Here is a 25,946-nt window from a genome sequence, read left to right on the forward strand (position 1 = left end):
CACACAAAGACAGCAATTAGTCACAGCCAGCTCTCCCTTCAGTTAAGACCACGATCTGACTTCCAGGACTTCAGGAGTCGCTTCCCGTAGCTTTTGCGCCGTCATCTCGTTTTGTACATGTAGCACCACAGCAGGCCTCCCAACCCCACACAGGTCAACGGGGGTGGGGGGGGGGATGGCACTTTCTAAAGATCTGTAAGCAACACAACTGAACTGATCCCCCGAATTAAATCGGTCGAATTTGCTTCAGTGCTAGTTGCCCAATGTAAACAATGGATATCATAGGCTATTTAGAGGACAATGTTTTATGAAGCATTGATTTGATCTGATTGATTGAGTGAGTGCCATCAAGTTGGTGTCGATTCTTAGCGACCCATAGATAGATTCTCTCCAGGATGATCTGTCTTCAATTTGGCCTTTAAGGTCTCTCAGTGGTGCATTCATTGCTGTCAGAATCAAGTCCATCCACCTTGCTGCTGCTCATCCTCTTTCCTTCAACTTTTCCCAGCATTATGGACTTCTCAAGCAGTGGAAGACTGGGTCTAAAAATATTGGTTGCCAGGAGACAAAGGGGGGCCACCCACAACTATAAGGCTATCATTTACTTTTTATAATAAATAAATAAAATTTTCAGAAATAAATAAGTGGGGAAAAGGTACAATTAAATTTTTTGTAAAATAAATGTATATTTTTTAGTAATTACAGTGTACATATATTGTACATATTACTGGCAGTATACAGTACAGATTGTTATAATTGAATTTTTATTTTTTTATTTTTAAAAAATAAATGGTGGATTTTTCTAAATATCCTTGTTTGCTTGTACTGAACATTTTACACATTAACAGGTAGTTCAAAAGCATATTTCATGCAGTCCACTATATTAAGAGCAATCGTTTGAGTTCACTAGATGATTGTGCGAATCTGTCAATAATTGCTTCTGCAACCAATCCATCTAACAATTCCTTTTCAATGGATAGCAAGATGTATGATTCCAAGTTCTCCTCAGACAGTGAATTTCTTAGCCTTGTCTTTATGATCTTTAGCTTTGAAAATGTCCTCTCACGTTGGACTTGAGTAACTGATAGTGTGCAGATGACTTTATAAAGTTCATAAAGGTTATCATATGCCTTGTCATGAAGTCTGTTGGATGCCAGAATTTTTAGTACACACGATGGGCAAGTGCTACAAATTTTACACTTGTTGCAACTGGAATCCATATTCTCACCATAATTAAGCAATAGCTTTAATACATCAAAGTTCGAAGCAAAAGAAAACAATTCCAATATTACTTGATCTTTGCTGATTTGTAGAGACAGCTTAATAATACCTTCCAATGCTTCATCTTCAAGGCCCTTCTCTGCAATAGTTTTAAACTTTGCTGGGTCCAAGCAAGATAAATCTTTATACAACTTTTTTGTGTTGTACAAAGCGTGAATCTAGTGACTGGACAATGCGGTCCATTATTAGGTTAAACACATTTACTCGAAAATCAGCTAGAGAATCTGAGGAATTTCCTTCATCATCTATAAGCTCATCTGCCATTCTTTTCTTCTTCCTCTGCCTCTTAACTGGCAATGCTGTTTCCAAAGCTCCCCAGAGAACCCTGTCTCAGAAGAGGCACTTCCTGAAGGCCCAGCTAGAGTGTTCCAGATTTGGAAGGTACAGGAGGAATTGAACAGGGATTATATGGAACCTGTGGGAGTGAATGATGAAGAGGTGGTGGGCTGGAGGGGCAGAAGTCACCTTTATTAAGCCTGATCTTAAAAAAAGGATCCCTGATCTTAAAAAAGCCTGATCTTTAAAAAAAAGTGCAAAAAAAGGAGTACTTGCCAGGCAGGACTTATAAGATCAAGGGATAAGAAGATCAACTCAGGCTTCTGAAGAGTAGATGGCACCTACAGAGCCAGCCCAGAGCAAACAATCCCAGAGACATCAATGCAGACAGTTTACTGCAAGGGGAGCACGCTGCAGAATTCCTTGCTGAATTTTAACACTCCACAGTAAATGATAGCCTTATAGTTGTGGGTGGGCCCCCTTTGTTTTCACAGTATATTAGGACCACAGTATATTAAAATATTAATTAAATACATACCTTTTATAAAAGAGCCAGCGTGGTGTAGCTGTTAGAGTGCTTGACTAGGACTGGGGAGACCCAAGTTCAAATCCCCATTCAGCCATGATACTAGCTGGGTGACACTGGGCCAGTCACTTCTCTCTCAGCCTAACCTACTTCACAGGGTTGTTGTGAAAGAGAAACTTAAGTATGTAGTACACCGCTCTGGGCTCCTTGGAGGAAGAGCGGGATATAAATGTAAAAATAGAAATAAATAAATAAAACACATAAAACACAGCAAGCAAGAGGTGAAGAGCTGACAAAGCACACTCAAACTGAGGAGGCTGACGCAATGAAAAATATTTGCTCTCTGTGTAATGTGGGCATGGGCAATAGCTCGCCGGGTGAGGGGGCGTAGGGGCTGAGCAGCGACTCACGGAGGATCTTCTCGAGGGCCAGCTACATGGTGTCGCTCAGCGGCATCAGGCCCATGATGGCCAGCGGGGTGGCGGCAGCGGTGGCAGGAACTGCAGCAGGAGGTGGCAAAGGCAGACGGAAGCCACGGCAGGCATGCTGCTGGAGGCTTGCCAGCGCCCGCTGCCCTCCACCAGGCGCACCCGGCTGGCTGGGTGTAATATTCCTAAATATAAAGTATGCTCATAAAATGATTATTAATTTTTTTTATTAAAATAGTAATATGACATAAATATTAGTTGCATACAGTAATAATATTGGGACTTCTATTATATTTTCAAACAACTAAAGGTCATTAACATTTTAAACATATTGTCTGATGTTTAAGGGGGCTCACTTCATAAGGGGCCCACAGGGCCCACTTGCCATCGAGCAAGCTGACACCATGGCCGGTCCGCCACTGTTCTCAAGGGAGCTGGGTCTTCACATAATGAAGCATAGGATGGCTAAATCAAGTGCAAGCAGGATCACTGACTCCTGAAATCAAACGTAGCGGTAGCTGGGTTGGGCCCTGCCCTTTGGATTATCGGGCAGAATCGAGCAGTTGGTAAATACTAGTGGAATTATATTTATATACACATAGTTTAAAAAAAAAATTCCCCCAAGTTTGAGGGGGAAAACAAATCTATCCTTGTTTTTCTAGGAACCAGTCTAAAAGGCGAAATCCTTGCCAGACTGATTTTCTGCTGGGCTGGCAGCATGTGGAACTAAACAAATGTTTTAGTAAAATACAACATGAGCCCATGGCAAACTGCAGCCATCACACAAAATGGCAACTAGCTCCAGGCCCCTATAGTAAGGGACTTCTATTGTGATGGGAGATTATAGCTTGATGGTAAAGCACATGCCAGGTCCCAGCTTCAACCAACGCCCTATATGGGGACTGGCATCCAAGGGTAGGCTGGGAGAGACTTGTCTGAACCCCCAGAAAGTTGCTGCCAGTCAGTGTATACTGTGCTAGTGGACTAATGGTCTAAGTATATGGCAACTTTATATGTTAACACTGTTTCAGGTGTGGGTCTATAGTCACCATTGGAGCTGCTGTTTACACACACACTTTAATTTTTTGAAAATTAAGCTCTCCCAACTTTCCATGTTCTAAACCCATCATTATAGTCTGACCCTATGCATCACTCTTACCAAGTTCAATAGAACTTAATCTATTGCCTTGCTAACTGGGCAAAGAGACACCTTTTAAACATGGTGATTCTCTTCATTTAGCAGGAGGAAAGTAACTGGTCCTATCCACATCCAGCACAGTTCCTCCAGTGACTGTTGCTGGTGTCTATCGTGTTTCTTTTTAGATTGTGACCCATTTGAGGACAGGGGTCCATCTTATTTATTTATTATTTCTCTATGTAAATTGCTTTGGAAACCTTTGTTGAAAAGTGGTATTTAAATATTTGTTGTTAATCTGGAGCATCTAGTGCTGGAGCATCTAGTGCATCTAGTGCTCCCTCAAACAGGGATTCTGGGATGTTGTTGACTACAACTCCCATTATCCCCCAGCAAAAGCCACTGCAGCTGGGGATTCTGGGAGTTGTAGTCAACAACATCTGGAAATCCCTGTTAGAGGAAACCGTGTGAGCATCCCTACTCTAAATTTAACAGTGGCAATTGCAGTGGAAGAAAATCTTCCTTGTACATTCATGGGGGCTGCTTCTAATTAAACAGAGCCCCCAGCTGCTACGTGTGCAGTTTTGGGCCACAATCCCTTGCAGCGCTAATGATGAACACGTACCTGAAGCTTGCTTCCAGATCACCTCTGTTAAGTGGATGGAAGGCTACAGGTATGGAAGAATGCATGTGTTTTTCTTACAAGCCCACTGCCACATGTATATTGAGCTGTAAGCACTAGCACATAGAAATAGAACAGTAATAATGGAAGCTCAGGAAGAAGTTAAGAAAAATAAACTTTTAAAGGTGATGTGTGCTGATATTAGGGCTGTGGGTCTGACAAAAACTAATTTGAATTATCTTGCAGTTACACCTAAGTTTGGTCTTCCTAAGCCATGGCCTGGGCATTTCCTTGGATAAAGGGAAAGAATGTCATATTGCTAGGCAACTCCAACAGTCTCCAAACACATCTAGATCAGCTGCAGACTGTACAAGTGCAGCTCCAGTTAAAAGGAAAAATAGGTGGCTGGCTCTGATAGTGCTTTGAGGAGAATCAAAATCTGTCCTGCTTTTCCTCCTCCCATTTGTGACATAGGTGATCTCATCTAGTTACAGCTGTAATGTCTATTATTAAAGTACACTGGTAAATTTTGTAATATACTAACTGTTCATTCTTGTTCCATAAATATATGTAGCTCAGTTACAAAAAATGTTTTTATTGGACAATAGTTTTCATGCTCAATGTCTTGCATATTTACTACTTAGTTTAGCATCAATCAAGGAGACACACAGTATACCTGGCAGAAGTGTTTTAGTAAATGCAGAGGAGAAATGGCACTTTTTCATTTACAAAACAATAGATCTCGCAATCTATTACACAACATTATGACTAAAACCTATTTCCACCTCTTGAGTCAAATTTCATGAGCTGTTCCTAAAAGAACAATTTTTGTACATGCAATTAAAATTGTCTAGCAATTAGAAATTATAATTGAATTGGGAATATATGGAAATACTTCTGAATAAAGCTTTTAAAAACTTAACTAAACCTACACATTAGAAGACAGAGTTATAACATTGCTCAGACACAGCTGTGTAACATCGCTATAACTTCTTTTCCTTGACTTAAGAGCAGTGGCAACAGAACTACTTTTGCCCCAGCCATATAGTTATGGAGCTAAATGCATTCAAAACAAGATGCTGTAATTACCATATAACAATAACTTGGGACTACTTACATGCATTCAAAACAAGATGCTGTAGTTACCATATAATAGTATTAACTTGGGACTACTTATACCAAATATTACTTCATTTAGAGATAAAGGTGGTTCCGATAGCCCGATCCTATGAATATTCTCAAAAGTAAGCTCTGCTGAGTTCAACAGAGTATTTTCAGACAAATGTATTCATAGAAGGCTATCTTATACAGAGTGAGATAATTAGTCCGTCTGCTCAGTATTGTCTACTCTGACTGGGAGTGGATCTCTGTGGTCTCAATGAATTCATCTTGTGTATGTGTTTAAGGTCATAGGTATGGTCATATCTACCATTCTGCTATATCCCAGTGAAATCAGTGGATATTCTAGCTAAACATAGTTCAGTCTTGTATATGGGTCATTTAAAATAATTCTCTCCAACAGCATGAGATTTGTCAATGAATTCATCTTGTGTATGTGTTTAAGGTCATAGGTATGGTCATATCTATCACATGTGCACAGCAGTATGGGTATTTGTATGCTTTGTATTTGCCTACAAAGTGGGAGAAAGGAAACAACCATAAAAACATGTGTTGACCCTCTGCAACGTGTTTCCTCTCTTACTGAGCACTTCTGGAGTATAGACAGAGCTGGGAAGCTTCGCTTGCTGGCTCAACACCATGCAAAGAAGACTGGGAGATTTGCCAGCAGCCCCACCCCATTATGTCCCCAAAGAGCCTCCTAATGCACATGCTGTGTTAGTATGTCAGCCACTACCTGCATATTTTGAAACTTAGCTCTATGCAATAGTCTATTAAAGTTGGGACATCTCTAGATACGGCTTTATGCAGAGATCTGTCATTTTTGTGAAAAACTCTTTTGTGAAAATGTCAGATAGAGCAAGAGGTTCTATAATTCAGTGAGATCCAGTTTTCCAAAAGCGCTAATGCAAAAAGGTCTTCTCATTTCACCTACAAACCACATGGGCATAAACAGAAGTTGTCCAAAAGTCACTCTTGATAAATTGGACAAAGCTACTTGTCAGTTCAAGGTGATGTGTTTTAGAAAACCAAAGTAACTCCATTTTACTTAGAATACCAAAGCATCTCCAAATTTGCTTAGAAAACCTAATTCTAACTTAAAGTAACCCCAGCCAAGCTCAGAGACATCAGGCCAATGTCATTATCTCTCTCCACTAAAATGTATCTATGAAACTTGGTTCTCACAAGATTCTCATTGTTCTTTGCTGACAAGTTAATAAAACAGGATGTAACCAAATAAGGAGTGATCACCAGATGAACAATGAATCATTCGCATGCGTACTAGATACTTAGTCCACCATTTTACTGCCACGTATACTATGTCAGCATCATTCAGATTGTCTGTATAAATGTAAGATGCACCTATAACCAATTTGTATTCAATGTGGAGCGTGAGCCCCATTGTCTACCTGCTTCTGCAGAGCATTAAACCAAGCCTCTAATTGATTCCCACTGTGTCTGTTTGATTGGCTTAAGGCGGACCCAGGGACAAACCGGAATTCACATCAAAGGTATAATCTTTTCTGAACAAAAATGCCAAATACTTCTAGATTTCAACCTTCTATAAACCCTGCTGAGTCAGCTTTAAATTTAAATTCTTAATTGCATCCTTACAACTGATCTTTGAAACTTAATTTTGCTGGCAAAATCTCTCCCATCACTCTAACCTAAATATAGCCACATCTGATGCCATTATCTAATGATCCAAATATTTATTCAAGGTGCAGAGGGTGCAGCCTGACAAGAATTGCTATGTTAGGCAGGCTTTCCTCTTTGATTCAATGGAGAAAGCAGTATTTGCCATGCACAGAATATGCAAGCAATGCTACCCGCCTCCACAAAAATGAAAAGGAAAGCGGAAGCTCCAAGTTCATATAGGAGAACAGGCAGCACTTCATATAATTATTTATTAAGTGCATTTTTGTGCAAACCTTCCTTCAAGAGTTTGCTGTGATGTACATGGTTCCTCCCCATGAGTTCTATGTATACACTTCCTGATTTTGGCATCTGAACTTTTATTTGAACAGATTTAATTAAATGGTGACAATTAGCATTATTCATGCACATAATATTTAATATTTCCAGAAGAAACTTTCATATCAAATATGCAAGTCCAATTTAAGAGGTTTAAGTATAAAACACACAACACTCATAATTTTCTTTGTTGCTCTTATTTTTTAGATTTTACTATGAATGATTTAGGTTTACAAAAATTACAGTATACAAGAATGATACCATCCCATATTTTGTACAAGCTAAATAATTTTGATATACAAAGCTTCTGGTTTTATAACAACAATGTACAACCAATATTTATTTACAATGCAAAAAAGTATATAAACCACAATTTAACATTCTGCTACTGGCAGCTGCTATATTTCAGGAGGTAGCTTTAATTAACAAAATGCACTGAAGCCACATTTCCCATCATGTGTTCTATCAAATAATTTACAAAACAAAGAAAAAATCTTTTATGCACACTATGTACAATTTAATATTCCTAACTGCAATCTAACCTAAGTTGTTCAGTAAAAATGGTGCCAGAATTGGTATGGCAGTGGAATTGCTATCACACATTTTGTTCATTTGTTCAAGAAATATAATTTTTAGTTTGATCATGCATTCATCATTTTATGTTTTAAGGACTTCAAACTAAGGTCAAACAAGAATTACTACTTTCTGTAACCAAGAAATATCAAGGTGTAAAGTCGCACACACAATTATTCAAATGTCACTTTCCACACCCTCAATTGTCATGAAAATGAGCCCATATCTACCCAACCATAAAATAGCAGCAAAGCAGAAGTTCCCATGTTTTAGGGCAGCTTACATGTTTTATCTCTAGGTGTTCTTATGCAATATTTAGTCTTTTCATATGAATTATCTTTTAGTCCAAATAAATTTGCTACTTTCAGACCTAATCTACCCCATTACAAAACATTATGTAATGTGGTTTCACTCCAAACAGTATTTCTCTTATTGTAGGTGGTGGGGAGGGGACAGGAAGGCCAGCAGCAGGGGAGGAGGAAGCTGAGAGTGGGTGGCTGACACTGAGCAATAAAGCAGGGGCTGTGGTAGGAGGCAAGGAGAGCAACAAAGTCCTAGCGAACAGATGCTTTGTGTGGGTGGCATAAAATATTAGATCACACAAGTAAGGTTTCCCTGACTTTTTTTCAACTGCAGAGTGGCTTTTTAGCCATTGGAAGACATCCAGGGCAGAATCCAGCACCCAGCAGATCTGTAACACACATATGGAGATCTATCTATGGATGAACATTTCTACATTAAAAATGCTCTTGTGATTGCATTAAGCAATCTCCATTATGTGTGCAGAATAGTTTCCAACTTGGCAGATGAAAAGAAGTAGCTTCTATTATTTGCAGAGCTTCATATGTACATTAAAATAATTCCCGAGTGTGCACATCACCATTGGATCACAGCAACTGAGTGCAGAATCTATTCCACACTAAAGGGACTAGTGTAACATATATTGGGACCACAGGCCAACACAAGTTTGGCAGATCTGATTTTGATGTTTGCCTAGCTTGCAAAGGCTCAAAGATCCCAATCAGTGTTCTTTCTAATTTTTTTCATCTGTGTGCGGAATGATTTTTGTTCTGGGTGGCATTATTAAGGCAATGTGCACACACAGGCATTCAAGTGGAGCCTTCCTGATTCAGTCTGAGCAGGATCTAAAATTAACTGAGCGGACATCAGAAAACGAGTTCAGCACATGTGCACGCCTTAGAGGGAACAGTGATCCCGATTGCTATCAAACAGTACTCAGAACAGGAGGGCTATTATGCCAAACCACCCAAAATCTGAGGATCATGAAGAGTGGCAAGTTTTGTTTTTCTTTGTACACTGAAATTTTTTACTTCATTCAAATTAAGCCACAGCTTGAAGTATTGGGGGCGGGGGGGAGCATGTTTTGCCTGTATTCGGCTCACAGTTGCATATGGGGAAATTACTCCCTTTTTTTGGCCCTGCAGTAAGTTGTCCTGAGATTCAGTCAGAAAGGCTATACAAAAGTTAGCAACAGTTTTTTCCCCTTAGCGATATAAAGTCACATTAAAAATATTCTTTTTTAACGTTAACTGCTTATTGTTGTATTGTGCTTAACTGAAAGAGTTGATACAATTCACCCCACAACAGCAGCAGTAAATTGCAATTAGATAACAATATAGAAATATAGCCTAAGAACATAAACATTATATATAATTGGTTGGAAAGAATAAAAAACTGGATTATAAATTTTGGTTTTCAAATTATTTACAGTAAGAGCAACAGCTCTTATTTAAAAATGTATAGCTCAAAAGACATTTGTCGCCTATATTCCTGGTTTACAACTAACATCAAACGATGATTGCAAAAGTGCTTCCAGGGGAAAGGTCAGAATAGGCATGGTCTATGAAGCATCGTACTTCCTCCTTTTTAGCACACAGTTTTCGGTAAAGGCTTTCAGTCTTTAATCCTTGGGATGTTGTAGGCATAACGAACCAAAGGAAAACCTCTGCTCTGATAGAAACAAGCACGCCCACAGGCCTGTACTTGATCTGAACTGTCTGACACAAAAGAGTCCTCTTCATCTGCATAATCTGAATGGGCAGACTGGGTACCACAATCTGACCAGTAGCCATCTGGCCTTTGGCAAGGCACTACTGTCAAAGCCGGACAACTGTGGGATTTTATTAAGTGTTTACATGGTACAGGCTTGGATATAAGTAGTGATTCACAGCACTCACACACAGTAAGGTTGCCCTGCAGATGTGTGTACATGCCACAATCATAGTAGAAATCCTGTGTCCCACAGCCACCTTGTGTATTCACAGCAACTGTCCCGGTTCCATTCTTCTTTGTGATGTGCCATCTCAGTAATTTCCAATCTTCCTTGAATTTGGGGTTGAAGAAGACATACAAGACGGGATTCAAACAAGCAGGCAGCGGAAAAAATATCAGAGTGACAGACTTCATTATTTCAGGGCTAATAGAGATTGCAGTGATGAGTGGAGCAAATGAGAAAAATGCAACAGGGCAGAAAAAGATGCAGTTTGTGAAAATTAACCAAGCAACATGTTTAATCATGCTGGCTTGTGAGTTCTCAGAGAGGTCTTCTTTTTCCAAGTTGCAGTACAGTTTGGTATAAATAATAGCCATGAGCAAAAAGGCTAATGAGTTTAGGAGCACTAATGTAACTGTGAAGCCCAAGGAGGGCGTTTCTCCAGAGGGAAAGGGCAGGCAGATGGGTGATGCGGAATATTCCCCCTTATGGAAAAGTGGCAAACATCCTGCTACCAATGCACACACAAAAACAAACATGGCAGCAATTCGAAACTGTTTTTGGTTATTGCTCTTTCCCTTTTTAATGATTTCCTTTGCAAATAAGCTCCGTTCAATGGCAGCCAACATTAAGAAAAAAATGGCACTTTCTGAAGAGAAGATGGCCAGAAACCCAGCAATTTTACAGCCACTGCCAGTCTCCCACCATATGCCAAATTCAGCAAACCTTCCCCAAGAGACTGCATCCAGGAAAGTTAAAATACCAGTGTAGACTCCCATAACTAAGTTAGAGACAGAAATCAAGCCTATGAATAGTTTGGAGGAAGATAATGAAGTCCAAGAAGCAAATATAGTTAATATGACAAGCATATTGAAGAACAATGCAACCAAAAAAATAAACCAGACTGTAAGACGAATCATCCAGCTTCCTAGCAAGTATTCACAGGGCTTGAAAGCACCTAAAAACACACACACACAAAGAAAAATATATTATTAAACAGGACTAAAAAATATACTATTAAAACAGGACTATCAGTTGCAACATATTTTAGAACACAAAAAAGATCCGTACATTTCTAGAAACAATACTAAAAAAACCAGATCAAATGAACGTAGTATATGTAGCTAGAGCAATTTACTAATTAAACACACTTTAAACGATAACTGCCAAAATGAAGGACCATTTGGAACATACAAAAGTGAAATAAATCAAACTTTATTGGCACTTCAGCTAGATAACATTTAGAGAACATAAGCATAAGGAAATAAGGACACTTTTCATGTGCAAATCCAATTTGAAATGCTCTTTTGTTAAGTTCCTATTCTGGATTGTCTTACAAGTGTTATAAAAAGGTTACTTTTTTAAAAAACCACCACCACCAAAAGTTGACGCTACTCTTACAGCAGAAAACAGGGGTTCCCAAGAGGGGTTACTAGTACTCCTAGGGATACTGGAAAGGCTCCCAGAGGGTACGTAGAGCCCTCAGCTGTGCTATTTGTTCCCCATGTGAGGAACACCAGCTTAAAGCAGATGCATCCTCACTGATGTGTCTGCTGCAAAAGGGGAGGGTGAAGACCCTCTGCTCCTGGTTCGCTGGGTACATGCTGAAACTCAGCATATCCCTCCCACTCAGCCTGACAGACAGGCTTCAGAAAATCAGCACTGAGCACTCCCATTGAAATTAATAGGACAAATAAACTTTTCCTGTTAATTTCAATAAGACTGCTTCTGAGTAATTTAGTGTGGATGTGATCCAGTGACTAAAGTAGTCTGCCTCCCTAACTATATCACTTAAACTTGTGTTTTTATGTAAATGCATGCATACACACTCGCTCACATAAATGTTACAGTTAGGGTGACAGGCTACTGCAGTCACTGGCCCACATCCTCAATAAGTTCTTCATAAGCAGTCTTACTGAAATTAATGGAACAAGTTTACTTGTCCCATTAATTTCAACAGAAGTACTCATGAGTGACTTAGTCTGGATGCAGGTAGTACATTTAAACAGTAGTCTGGATGCAAGTAGTAGAGTGTGTGTGTGTGTGTGTGTGTGTATTTTACACATGTGCGCACACAAAATGGGCTTGTAGTTTGCAAGCATTCCTCTTGCAGTACAAAATTACCATGCACTCTCCCTTCACTTGTTGCTAGTTGATGTGCAGAAGAATGTATGTGTAGACAAATGTATTTATAACTCCAGTACATAAGCTATCTCATATTTTTTGATTTCTTAAGCGATTTTGTGCAAATCTGATACTGACTGAAATGCAGTGAATGGAAAAAAATATTTTTGTTGTTGGTTGTTTCAGAATTCTGTTCAAGTCTGGTCTTTCTGGCTTGAAAAGTACCCAAGAAAACTGCCAAAGTTTGTTGGAAGGTATCATTCCCCCCATGCTTTTCCAATGGGAAAATTTTTCCACGTTTTCTGGCAAATTAATCAATGTTGCCAGGATTTTCAATTTTTCTGGTATTCTGGGTGAGATCTGTAATCTACCTGTAAAATGGCATTAAAAAAAAAAAAAAATCTTTTGTGGTTTGGTCTGGGACATGTTAGTGAGTGAGTGAGGCGAGGCCCAAGCATCTCTTCCCCTCCTCACACAGACACAATCTCTATCGAGTACCCAAGCTAAAAGTTTGCAAAAGAAGAGGTATACTTGTATGGACCTCTTTCTCTGGGCCAGAACTTGCCAGCTTACCCAGGTTTGACCAATGGAACACAGAAGGCCGAATTTTAAAATTTGCATATATACTGTTGCCTATTTTGAAGTTGGGTCTTCTATGTGTTCCAGTGGTCAAACCTGGCCAACTCTGGGTAGGGTCCACCGAGCTGTAGCCTAAAGAAAGCAACACACATCCTGCTCCGTTGCATGCCTGCTATAGAGATTTCTAATGAGCAACCTAAACTCCCAACTTTTCAACAATGACAACCCTTTTCCTGGTATAATGCTGCAGAGGTTAGTGGAAGCAGCTTTGGCTTTACACCAGAAGTTGTTGTTCTTCAACCCCAATAATATTTCAGTTAGGAAAGTTAGAAGATGTTTGCCAGGTCTTTAGAACACTAGATGTTCTACAGCTCCACCAAACAGAGACGGAGGAGAGCATTGGCTCAGATCACCTCCATCTCACAGAAACCAGCTTTGTTTGCTCCCAAAGCTATTAGGGATGTGCACGAACCGGTCCAGAGGCCGTGTTGGAGGCCTCTGAACCGGTCCAGCACCGAGGGGGGGTCTACCTTTAAGGGCAGGGGGGTAGAACTTACCCCTCCCACGCTGTAGTTTCTAGTGAAGTTTTTTGGGCGGCAGCGTTCCTCGCTGCCGCCCCTGCCCCCATCGTCGCCTGGAACTCTCCATAATAGCAACACGCATGCGCGCGCCGCCTACGTCACACACAGTGTGCGTGTGACGTAGGCGGCGCACGCGCGCACGGCAGCGACAGGCGCGCGTGTGCTGCCACGCACGCATGCGTGTTGCTATTACGGAGAGTTCCAGGCAACAACGGGGGCAGGGGCGGCAGCGAGGAACGCTGCCGCCCCAAAAACTTTGCTAGAAACTACAGCGCTGGAGGGGGAAGAGCGGCGGGAGGGGTAAGTTCTACCCCCCCACCCTTAAAGGTAGACCCCCCCCTCAGTGCCAGTCCGGACCATGCACATCCCTAAAAGCTATGCTGGCAATAGCCCTAAGCTAGAATTTACAGAGACAGCAGGAACTAGGATATCTAAACCTGACAGTGAAATGAAAGAGTAACCAGAAGGCTTGAGGCAGAAAGCATGCAGGCAGCTGCAAGTACTGTTGAATGTATAAAGCTGGCTAGGATGCAGTTGTTCCCTGTAAGCAGCTGGGCAATTCAGATGCTTGTACTAAATGCCTTACTTGCTGCAATGCAGGAAAAATAAGCAGCAGTCAATAGGAGACAGGTAAACAGCACAGGGAATCAGCAAGGGTGAACTGTGAGCGTTCTATAGGCGAATCACTCTGATACATCTTGTTGAAGTCTATTCACCTGTTGCTGGAGTACAGTGAATTATTGTCTGACCAAGTTCTTCATTCTCATCACTTCTTAGGTCATCTGCTTCTGATGCACCTAAATAAAGATGACAGAAGATTAGATCTGGGGAAATACTAGAACATACTGCTTAACCGTTTATTTATAAATTTATTTACTACTTATATTTATAAACCACCTGATATAGTCACTTAAGATGCACCTGTTTTCTCAGGTCTTTTGCTAGACTATTTTTAAAAATGCTTTTTATTATTAAAACTATTTAATTGTTGTTTTTATCTATTGTTTTAAGTTGTGTACACCATCTTGAGATTCAGGTGTTGGGCGGCTTATAAATGTAATGAAAAATAAAAATATATTCAGGTAGTCTATATACAATTAAAAATGTATTTTAAAAATAAAAATAAAAATACAGCCTCATAATTGACACTTTTGTTTCACATTAAGCTACCTTTAAAAATGTCTACCCTACTTGAAGAGATTGAGAACAGCATCTGCAGAATCATCTTAGATAGAAGATTTAGCTCTCAAAAAGTAACCTACGAGAACGCTGCAAATACATTCTGGGCAATTATGGAACAGAATTTCACCACACTTTGGAGCATGGTAACTCATAATATAACAAAGCAGCATTAATCATTCTCCCTAATTCCAGATATGGTATTTGTAAGAGGGAGACATTGGGAGCCTCAGAATATGAAACAGACATGTCCTCCTTTAACCTGCTCCAGTTCAGGGAAGTCAAACTCAGCTGCTCAGTTCTCAGGATAAGTGGAAGCAGCGACTGCCTACCCGATCCAGTCTCAGCTGTTCTTCTGAATTCCCCTTGCCTCTCCTTTGACCTGTCTTTCCAATACCCTAGCATCTTTTCCTCTCCCTAGTATCTCCACAGAGTGTTCTACCTTGGCCTTGCCTTTATTTTAGTGTCATATATTGTGTTTACAGCTCCAATGAGACTACCCTCTTTCCCCCCCCCCCACTGCTTCTATTACACCAACACTTTACCTTTTTGCCCAGCACTGTGATTGTTACAAGACCTTCAATCCCTTCCAATTTTCAGCTTTCAGTTTCTGCTTTGCAAGTGGACACACTAAACCTATAAATCAGAATGCAGTCTCCCTAACACAAAGAGTCTTGCAGCTTCTTAAATATTTGCAAGTATATATTTAAAAATATAGACCCTTCATTTCCTTTTTCTGCTACTGACTCACATGGCTTATCTCTCTAAAATTTTATCAATTTTCCCAATTAATTTACAGAATCCGTTTTATCTGTTGTGTAACAAAAAATTATGTCGACAGAGTTCAGATTCCTTGAACTAATGGAACATTTGTCAAAGCTTCAGAATGATGTATGCATGAGCAGGGATCCAGAAAATCAGTCTGGCTGAACAACAACATTGTATAGCACTTTAAGGTGCTTCAGATACATTACCTTGATATATTATAAGAACTCTGTAAGGGATGTCAGTATTATTGTCCCCATATTGCAGGTGAGGGTGAGGTTTGAGGCTCAGGTAAAGAAAGCTGGAGGAACAACTCCTCACATTTTGGCTGTAAGTGGGAGGAGATGCACAGATTCCACTAGAAGCATCTTTCATACAGATAACCAGCATGTCAGAGAGAATTCTGGGCTAGACTCTCTCTTTGCCACACTAGCTTTCCACAGGAGAGAAATGTTGGCATTGGATGGCATATGGAACTGACAGAGACCTGAAAATTCAGACAAAACCATTCAATCCATTACCTGCATTCTTAAGTGGTATAGTCCTGGAAGGGCTGTATCATGAGACATTTTTAAAATGGGAAGCAGAAGTGAATTCTTTGAATAAGCAGGACATATCTAGATATGCACCTTCTGTGATCCTGCTTTGTGCACAGTTCACAATTGGGAGCAGACCCATCTCAATGTGTGGATAAAATATGTGGCGCAATGTGTGCTCTGAATAGTGCATACTAATCCCAACTAGCACTGAAGACTAGTGCAGACTGAAAGCCTGCGGGTACAGTGGCAACAGAATAAGTTAAAATACTATAGACTCCTTGATTATATCCATTAGATCTCCCCAAAGTTAGAAACATCTCCACTGCATTTATGCTGTTGTGCACTCACCTCGGTCATGTGTTACTGACAGACTCTGATCTTGGTGGCTGGAATCTTCACTGTTGGAGTTTAAATAGGAATCACAACCCCAGAAGGCACAGCACTGGTAGGCGTATGGAACAGACAGAGATCTGAAAATTCAGGCAAAACCAGCAGAAAATCTTAACTGGCAGCTTTTCCTTTCCAGCCTTTTTTATGAACTTCAAAGTTGGAGGTTCCCTTATGAAATATATTCTACTGATTATAACTAGCTGTGAGACTTCCTAAATAACAGGTTTTATACAAGAGAAATTCTTAAGGTCTAACCATATGGTAAATCTAGTATTTATGTAAGCTCCAAGGTAAGAAAAAGTTATCTGGTTGCTGTCCAGCTTTATGTTAAAGCACTGCCATCCTAAGGCAAGCAAGATGTTACGAGCCATCATGTTATTACCTGTGCTACAGAAATGAACACTCATCAAGCTACATGAAGAGTAACAATGTTGGGCCAGTGAATTCCCAGGCAAGCACAGCACTAAGCACACACTTCTCAATCACATTGTTTGTTTTGTTTATATGAAATTCTTCATGCTGCAAGTCTGGATTTCCTGTGCTGCCCCTCTCCCTTTACCAACATGCCACAAGGATGCATATTTCCAGGAGAAGGGTCAAATACACATTTTATTTACTTTATTTACAAACTACCACACTGTTTACAGCTATAAAAAGTAATTATGCCAAACAACAACAAAATCAAGTAATCAGAAATACCACCACTAAAATTAACACAGCACAGAGAAATAAAAGACCAGGTCAGCTGAAAACAGCATATGCCTCACTCTCTGAATGCCTGCTGGATTTTTATTTTATTTTTTAAAAATACAACTACCAATTTTCAGCAAGTGTGGACAGAGCTAGTCTTGTGGGCTTCCCTCCTTACAGGAGACTTCCAATGGGAGGGTGTCACTCTCAAGAAAGTCCTGTTTCTCATTCCTATCAGTCTGACCTCAGTCAAGCAGAGAAAACTCTGCCAAGGCTGTTCAGCATAATACACTAACAAAAACAATGGACTTCAGAGGCTAAAAACAACAATGGATTTCATACTATTCTGGGTAACTTCACTGTATTTAATAATTTTGCTTCTGCCCACAAATCCTGGTGAAGAGATGCCAATGTTAAATATTTAAAATCATTATCATTCGTAAGACAATAAAATAAAACATACAAAAATAGGTATGGAAAATATTTTTTTTTAAGTAAAAAGGAGCAACTGAAGATGCCCTCCCAGGAAAAGGATGCAATTTGGGGCAATGATCTATGAGTCTCCATGTATAGCTGTCACACAGTAAACCACAGTTTTCAATACAGTAGTTGAAATCAATTTAATTTATAGCATAATCTTATAAATGAGCATGGCCTCCTATAGTAAGTCTATTGAAAAGACCTGATTTGTGTTAAGTATTTTTATTCACATGAACACCACTATACATTTAAAGTATATGCACTCAGATCCAGTTATTGACTTACCGGAGTTTCACAAAGTCCTTAGCTACCAGGGCTTCTTTCAGTTCTGAATTGCCTACAAGTTTAAGCTGGTTTAACCCACTCAGGCCTCCAGTCGGAAATGAAGTCAATGCATTGAAACTTAAGTCTCTAAAAATAAAAATAAAAATAAAAATTGGTAACAGAAAACAAATGTGAAGCAAAGAAAAAAAAGGGGGGGGGGAGAGAAAGAAGCAAGCATACCTGAATATTAAATACTTGAATTTGAAAATCTGAAACACAATTTTAAAAAAGGAAAAAAATGGGTGTGTGTGTGTGTGTGTGTGAGGGAAGCCAGATATTCCACTCTTTGGTGGAGCGAAACACTGCCACTGGTCCTGAAGAAAACCTTGCATAATCAATTCATTGTGCATATGTGATGCTAGGCTGCTTTATCCCCATAACAATCCTGTGAGGTAGGTACAGCTAAAGCTGGTAACTTGCCCAAGGTTACCCCAGTTCAAATCCAGCACTCTACCCACTACACAACACTGGCTTCTAGATGTGCCTGTTGCCACTGGAGCAATACAAATTGAGGCCCAGCCATCATCTCCCACAGGCAAATCTATATAAGATAGCTGGCCAATAGGCTTTACCTTGCCCTGCTTCCAGTGACAGCTGGTGGGCACTAGGACTAGGGGGCAGAGGAGAGCCCACTCGCCAAGGCAGGAGCATCCCCCTACCCACCATGCTTTCTTCCATGCTGGTGGGGGAAAAGTAGGGGCAAAAAGAATACATCAGGAACAGGTAGCAGAAAGTGGGGCAAAAGGAAGAAATCAAAAAGTGGGGAGGCAGCAGAAATCAGAATGCAGGGGCCCAAAGGCAGAAGACAAAAAGTGTGTGTGTGGGGAGCAGAAACTGAAGGCAAAGGCCAAAAGACAAAATGCAGAGAGCAGAAAAGGGTGGGGGGGAGAACTCAAGGAGAAGAAAGCCAGGACTTGCATCCCCGCACCAAACAAAACTAACAAGCTACTGGAGAAATGTACCAGTACTGGCAGCCAGCAACTCCTCCAAAGCACGGAGCTTCCTCCACCTCTCCCCCTCCTTGCCTGCTGCTTCCTTTCTTGGTTATGTCTGGAGCAGCCTGCTAATCAAGCTGTTCCAGCCAGTCTGATGCCTAGGGGGCGCGAGCCTGGCATCGGCCACTCCAGGAAAAAATGGGTTAAAAATACACTTCCTGGTGGCTTCAGGGGTGTATTTACTACCTATTTTTTTTTTAGTTCTTGGAATGTTCAATGCCTGGCTGACACCCCCTAGAGATCAAACGGGCTGGAACAGCGTCATTAGCTAGCTGCTCCAGCTAATATAACCAAGGAAGGATGCAACAGGCAAGGAGGAGGAGTCGAGGAAGCTCTGTGCTTTGGAGGATTTGCTGGCTGCCAGTTCTGGTAAGTTTGAGTTTCTCTGGTAGCTTGTTTGTTGGGGAGGGGGAGGACAGCCCCTCCTGCCCTTACTGATGAGCCACTTCTGCCTGCTTCCAAGTGCTGCTGTGCCCAAGGGTACAGCTTACTGCCAGCCTACCAAAGCACAACTGCCCAATGCAACTGCAGTCACTAAAAGGCCAAGGAAGTAATAGTACAAAAAGCCACAGAAACAGACATATCCCTGATGTCTAGGGTTGTGGGATATGTGAATAAAGATTACTCTACAGCAAGTGGGATAAGACATGCCACAGAGAGCTCTGCATGAATATTAAAGGTTCCATATTAGGTGGCTTTGGAAGTCAGCACTACTGAAGCGTCTCTCCCCCCCCCACTTCTTGGCCTCACAATCACAAGTCAAGAATCGTGGTTAAAAAGTTAATCAGATCAGTGAGTCTTGCAGAGCAGATTGTGAGAATGCAGCATTTAAATCCTAGCTATCTATCCTGGTTAAATGCAAGTTAACTGGAGCAGTCTGGAGCAGGATTGCCCTGAAATTCTGTATTCTTGCATTCAGCCCCATGGGGCTCACTGATCCTGATTAACTATTTAACCAGGATTCTTGTGATTGTGAGAACACAGGCCTGGTTACATGTAAAAGTGAAATATGCACATATCCTCCTCAGATAGATATATGTTCTGCTAATGTATGGGCAGAAAGTGCATCTTACCATGAGAGCTGGGTGTTTGGGGTGAGCAGCCAAGAAAGAAAAAATGTCCAAATATATTTTATAGTTTTCAATTGGGTAACATCACCCACCCACCCCCAGATATACAGCAGGCTGTATGCAGCTGGCTTTCTTGCATGTGATAGATTTGCTTTCTCCAGATGCATGATGCATGGTGATTTAAAATAATTTGCATTCAAGGTGTTAGGGGAAATGGGAATGCAGATGTATGAAAAGCCAAAATGCTATTATTTTAGGATTGGAAATTTACAGTGTACAGGTGGCCCTTATCATCTATGGACTCTGTATCTGAAATTGGGACTTAGAGACCCAGTTTCATTATTTCATTAGTAGAAAAACAGGTGAAATTCGCCTACCTGTGGTTTTGAGTGGCCAGAAATTACTTCCAATGTCATTTCTGGCTGCCATTTTCCAGCAGAAAGCAGTTTTGTTGCTCTTAGATATCTATATCTATCTCTCAATACAACTATTCAACAGTTTTCAGGATCTGGGGGGTATAGCTGGAGATCTGGAGAATAAGGCACTGCCTGTTTCTTCTCTTATTTCTGCCCCACTTGCATTTTTGGCCCGTTGTTGTTGTTGTTGTTGTTGTTAGGAACCAAGCCCTCAATTCCTATTGACTCAAGGCTTAGTTATTATTAGTTTCTGTATATGTACCTATAGGCAAGAATGGAACCCCCGTGACTAACGAGAGCCACCTGTACTAAATGGCCTACTTACAGGTTGGTAATAGCACCAAGCGTAGTAAATGCTTCCTTGTAAATCCGGTGGATCAAGTTCCTGCTGAGATCACTGCAATTTAAAGAAGTACTATTGTGTTAGTGATTTATATTGACACTTCCAAAGGGCAATTGTTTGCAGTTCAATTATTACATTATGCTTCAGGTCACACTAAGCTTCTGATGAATACTTATATAACTTGTGGCCCAACTGTATTTACAATGTCGTGATGACAATTTTCTTTATAAAATTCTTAAAGGCCATATCACCTGATGGAGAGCTGAGAAACACAGCCTGGTGGGCCACAGCCATCTAGTTTAGGGCTTCTAAACCTCTGCTTGCTCAAGTTTCTCTAGGATAGCAACTCACCTGCACCATACGTAAGTCTGCTTTTGAAATGGGTGGAAGTGTAAGCAACAATTACGGCAGTTAAGGATATGAGTAGTCTACTGTATGCATGAAAATCCATGCACACAAGTGAACTTGAGTCCTGTTTGTAAAACGGAGCATTGGTTACTCACCGTGAGGGCTTCTTCTGGGTGCTGCTGTCAAGGCATCTCACAATGGGTTATCCTCGTCACGTGCTCCTGGGCAGGACTATGCAAATTAGTTTGAAAGCGAGTCCTATATAGCACCGACGGGGATAACCCCGCCCAGTTCTTCTAGGCCAAGGAAAGAGGAGAAAGGTTAAATAGGTAAAAGAAATGCGTACAAGGCGGAAAGGCAAGGAGCGGCTGAAGGAGGCGTACCGTTCCAGGGGTAGGAAGCCAGTTCAGCCGTCAGAGAATTCGCACCCACGGAAGAGAGCAGCAAGGCACAAGGGCGGGCTGAGATGCCTTGACAGCAGCACCCAGAAGAAGCCCTCACGGTGAGTAACCAATGCTCCGTTCTGGGTGGCTGCTGCAAGGCATCTCACAATGGGACCTACCAAAGCAGACGTACACGGTCCCAGGGAGGGAAATAATCGCAGCTGCTCTAATCCTGGGGGAGAACCCTCTGAAGGGCCCTTCTCCCAAATGCCGCCTGCGCGGCCGCATAGGTGTCTAGCCTATAGTGCTTTACAAAGGTTGAGGGACTCTTCCACACCGCTGCCTTGCAAATTTCCTGAACTGAAGCATTAGTGGCAAAGGCGGCAGACGCTGCGGCGGACCTGGTGGAGTGTGCCCATATGTTGGAAGGAGGAGGGAGCTTCAGGGTTTCATAGGCTAGAACTATACATGCCCTGATCCACCTGGCAATAGTCCTGGAGGAAACTGCTTCACCCATGGATGTAGGTAAATAAGAAACAAACATAGAGTCTGTTCTGCGGAAGGAAGCCGTCCTTTTGATGTAGCGTTTTAGGCAGCGGCGTACGTCTAATGTATGCCACAGTTTTTCCCGTGGGTGAACGGGATGTGGGCAGAACGATGGAAGGAAGACGTCCTGAGATAGGTGGAAGTGGGACACGACCTTGGGTAGGACGAAGGGATCCGGAATTAGGCGAACGGAGTCTTCAGAAAACACGCAGTACGCTTTATGTACTGATAGCGACCTGAGCTCTGAAACTCTTCTGGCTGAGGTGAGTGCCACCAGGAAGGCCAACTTTAGCGAGATAAGTCGAAGAGGGACTGTCCGGAGAGGTTCGAATGGCGATTGTTGCAGAGCTCTCAGAACAATGTTCAAATCCCAGGAGGGGAAACGGTGTACGACAGGAGGGGACAGCAGGGTGGCTCCCCTCAAAAAACGTTTTAGTAGAGAGTGGTCCTTTAGGGCAGAAGAAGAAGAAGAAGACCTCGGTAACATAGGTAAGAGGGATGCCGCTTGCCTTCGAAGGGTGTTGGGTTTCAACCCTTTGTCTAGGCCGTCTTGGAGAAACCGTAGAAGATGGTGCAGGGACGCATCATTGGTGGGCGTTTTATCCCTGCGGAGCCAACGAAGGAACATCCTCCACGTATATTGATAGATGCGATTCGTAGATTCTCGCCTGGAGGCCAGGATTGTTTCGGCTACCTTTTCAGAGATGCCCTGTGCGAGGAGCCGGCTCCGCTCAGTCTCCAGGCGGCTAGTTGAAACCAGCCTGGATCTGGATGTAGAACCGGTCCTTGGAAGAGAAGGTCTGGTCTCGTGGGAAGGTGCCATGGCTTGTCGACCGCCAAGGACACCAGGCCTGGGAACCACGGGCGTCGTGGCCAGAATGGGGCTACCAACACTACATCCGCTTCTAGTGTCCGTATCCTTCGCAGCACTCTGGCGAGAAGAGGAATCGGAGGGAAGGCGTACAGGAGCCCTTGTGGCCACTCGCAGGACAGTGCGTCTGTCGCCCACGCCGTCCGGCAGGGGAACCTGGTAATGAACGTTTCCAGCCTCGCGTTGAGGGGGGTGGCAAAGAGGTCTGCTTGCAGGGGCCCCCACCTGGATGCCAATTGATCGAAGACCAGAGGGTTCAGGGACCACTCCCCTGGAAGTAGGTCTTTCCTGCTCAACCAGTCGGCTAAGGAGTTCAGGTCCCCTTTTACGTGGTGAGCTGTTAGGGAACTGAGGTGTTTCTCCGCCCACGATAGGAGCAGCACTGATTCCTGGAATAGGGAGCGCGAGCGAGTGCCCCCCTGTCTGTTCACGTGGGCCTTGGCCGTGGTGTTGTCGGTTCTGATGAGAATGTCCTTCCCCTGTACGACATGGCGCAGGTGGAGGAGGGCGAACCGGATGGCTCTCAGTTCTAGCCAGTTTATAGAATGGGATCGCTCTTCTTGGTCCCAGATTCCCTGGGCTGAGTGTTGAAGGCAGTGGGCCCCCCAGCCCCTGGTGCTTGCATCCGTGGTGACTATGAGTCTCGGAAAGTCCAAGAAGCGCTGTCCCTTCGTAAGGTTCCGGGTGTGAGTCCACCATCGCAGGGAGGATCTGGTTCGTGGAGGCATGGTGACTAAGATGTTGCGCTTCCTGGAGATGTGCGGTTGGAAGCGGAGGAGGAACCATTGTAGTTCTCTCAGATGTAGTCTCGCCCACGGGACCGCTTCCAAGGTTGAAACCATGAGGCCCAGGAGGCGGGCCAAGGAGAGGACCGGTGATTTCCGTGTGGAGAGTGCGCTGTGAGACTCTGATACGATGGCGAGGACTCTGTCCTGAGGAAGAAAGATCCTGTCTTCCAGTGTATCTATGATGACCCCGAGGTGACATATCCTGTGGGTCGGTGTTAGATGGCTCTTGGCCTGATTGACCAGGAAGCCGTGTTGTTCTAGGGTCGTTAGTGTCTCTACCAGGTCCCTCTGTGCTTTGGCAGCAGAGGGTGATTTCAGGAGAAGATCGTCGAGGTACCCGAAAATGTGTACCCCGTGAAGGCGAAGGAGTGCCAGGATGGGGGCGAGGACCTTGGTAAAGGTCCTGGGCGCCGTCGAGAGGCCGAACGGGAGTGCCTTGTATTGATAGTCCGTCCCCGAATACTTGAATCGCAGAAGGGATCTGCTGTTGATGTGGATGGGGATGTGGAGGTATGCCTCCTTCAGGTCTATTGAAGTGAGGAGGTCGCCGTGCTGCAGAGCTTCTAAAATGGAGCGAAGAGACTCCATACGGAATTTCCGTAGTTTTACATAGCCGTTGAGGTGCTTTAGGTCTAGGACGGCCCTGCATGAGCCGTCTTTTTTGGGCACTGTGAATATAATGGAGTAAACTCCTCTTCCCTCCTGGCCCCGCGGGACGGGTTCTATCGCTCCGATGTCGAGGAGGTGCTGAATGGCGTTGGCCATTTCTGAATGCTTGATAGAACAACTGGAGCGTGGGGTGGGTAGAAATCTTGGGCGGGGAGAGGAGCTCAGCTCTATTCTGTATCCCGATGCTATTAGGTCTAGTACCCAAGTGTCCGCGATGTTCTGGCGCCATGATTTGAGGAAGTTGGAAAGGCGACCTCCAAGACCGGGAAGGGCTGAGTCAGAATTGTGGTTTTCCCTGTTGCTTCCCTTGCCCACTGGGGGGGCGGAAGCCGGTGTTTCTGCCGGTGAAACGTTGGCGGGGCCAGGAGGACCTGGAACCTCGAAAATCGCGGTCTCTGCCCCTGAAAGAAGGGCGGAAGGAGCGAAAAGGCTGAAAATTTTTTCTGAAGGGAGGTTTGTCGGACTTCCTTGGTGCTGAAGGCATGGTTTTCTTTTTGTCCCTGGATTCGACAAGAATGTTCTCGAGTGCCGCGTCCCCGAACAATTTTTCCCCTATGTAAGGTAGGGAGGAGAGGTTATTTTTAGAAGCGGAGTCCGCCTGCCATGCTTTTAGCCACAGATGTCTTCTGCCGACTACGGATGCAGCTGATGCCCTCGAGGAGTAGCGTATGGAATCCAGGGAGGTATCTGCTATGAGTGCTTGGGAGCGTTGAAGCTTTAACAGCTGTTGACGGAGATGGACTGACTCTGGAGGTGTTTCGTCGAGTAGGTCGTTTATCCATAATAGACTGGCCCTTGCCGCCATAGACGCCACTGCGGAGGAGCGGGTAGCCAGGGAGGAATTGTCGTGAACGCGCCGGAACGCGAGTTCTGCTCTTTTGTCCGAAGCATCCTTGAGGAAGCCTTCACCGTCTCTCGGAACCAAGGACCCGCTGCTCAACTGTGAAATTGGAGCATCGGTGGTTGGTGTCTTTAATAATAAGGAAGGTTCCTGCTGGAAAGTGTAAAATCGAGTTGCAGATGAAGCTGCCTTCTTGGGAATGCTCGGAGCGGCCCATTCTGTTTTTATCACCTCTGAAAAAATAAGCTGGCAGAGGAAGAAGCAACTCACGAGGTTGTGCCTTAGGAAAGATTAGATCACCTTTACTGCTTTGGCTAGGGTCTGCAGGAGGTTTAGCGGGGAGACCAATAGCCTTTAGGATCTTGGTCATCAACGGGTTAAAATCCTCAGGGGTGAATAAGCGTTGGGACGCTTGAGACTGCTCTATGTCCTCCTCCCCAGACCAATCACCCTCCTCCCTGCTGGGCTCATGATCCCGGTCTGAGTCCCGTCCCTCCCCCTCATGGCCTCCCGGGTGTTCATCTGCGTCCTCCTCCATGGGAAGGGATGGTGCAGAATGCCCCCTATCCCTCACAGGCCGGATGACTGTGGCGGAGGGGTCAGCGGAGTCCTCTGCAGATATCTCTGAGGAGTGGACAGAAATAGTCTTGGAGGACTTATGAGGCTTTTTAGATTTTTTCGAATGCTTTTTCTTTGATTTGGCCTTCCTAGGGGGGGAGGGGGAGGAAGAATCGGAGGTTTGCTCAGAAGGGGAGGTAGAAGGGAGTCTACGTCTCTTGGAATGTTTGCGCTTTTTAGTAGATTTAAGGTGGCCAAGAGACTCCTTAAGGGTGTTCTTGAACCAAAGTTGCCATTCCT

At 43.1% G+C, this 25,946-nt stretch overlaps 1 protein-coding gene across 1 annotated transcript in view; it reads right to left on the bottom strand.

Annotated features, from left to right (window-relative positions):
* Positions 1 to 7,542: 7,542 nt before the first annotated feature.
* LGR4 (leucine rich repeat containing G protein-coupled receptor 4) overlaps positions 7,543 to 25,946 on the bottom strand; it is a 188,017-nt gene continuing 169,613 nt past the window's right edge. Inside the window, exons 14-18 of the mRNA XM_053283127.1 lie at positions 20,625 to 20,696; positions 17,780 to 17,905; positions 16,283 to 16,404; positions 14,168 to 14,248; positions 7,543 to 11,125 (exon numbers count right to left, since the gene is read on the bottom strand). Coding sequence (XP_053139102.1) covers positions 9,849 to 11,125; positions 14,168 to 14,248; positions 16,283 to 16,404; positions 17,780 to 17,905; positions 20,625 to 20,696 — 1,678 coding nt within the window. The 3' untranslated portion in view covers positions 7,543 to 9,848. The remainder of the gene's footprint in view (positions 11,126 to 14,167; positions 14,249 to 16,282; positions 16,405 to 17,779; positions 17,906 to 20,624; positions 20,697 to 25,946) is intronic.

Source organism: Hemicordylus capensis, chromosome 1 (assembly GCF_027244095.1).
Source record: "Hemicordylus capensis ecotype Gifberg chromosome 1, rHemCap1.1.pri, whole genome shotgun sequence".
NCBI lineage: Eukaryota > Metazoa > Chordata > Lepidosauria > Squamata > Cordylidae > Hemicordylus > Hemicordylus capensis.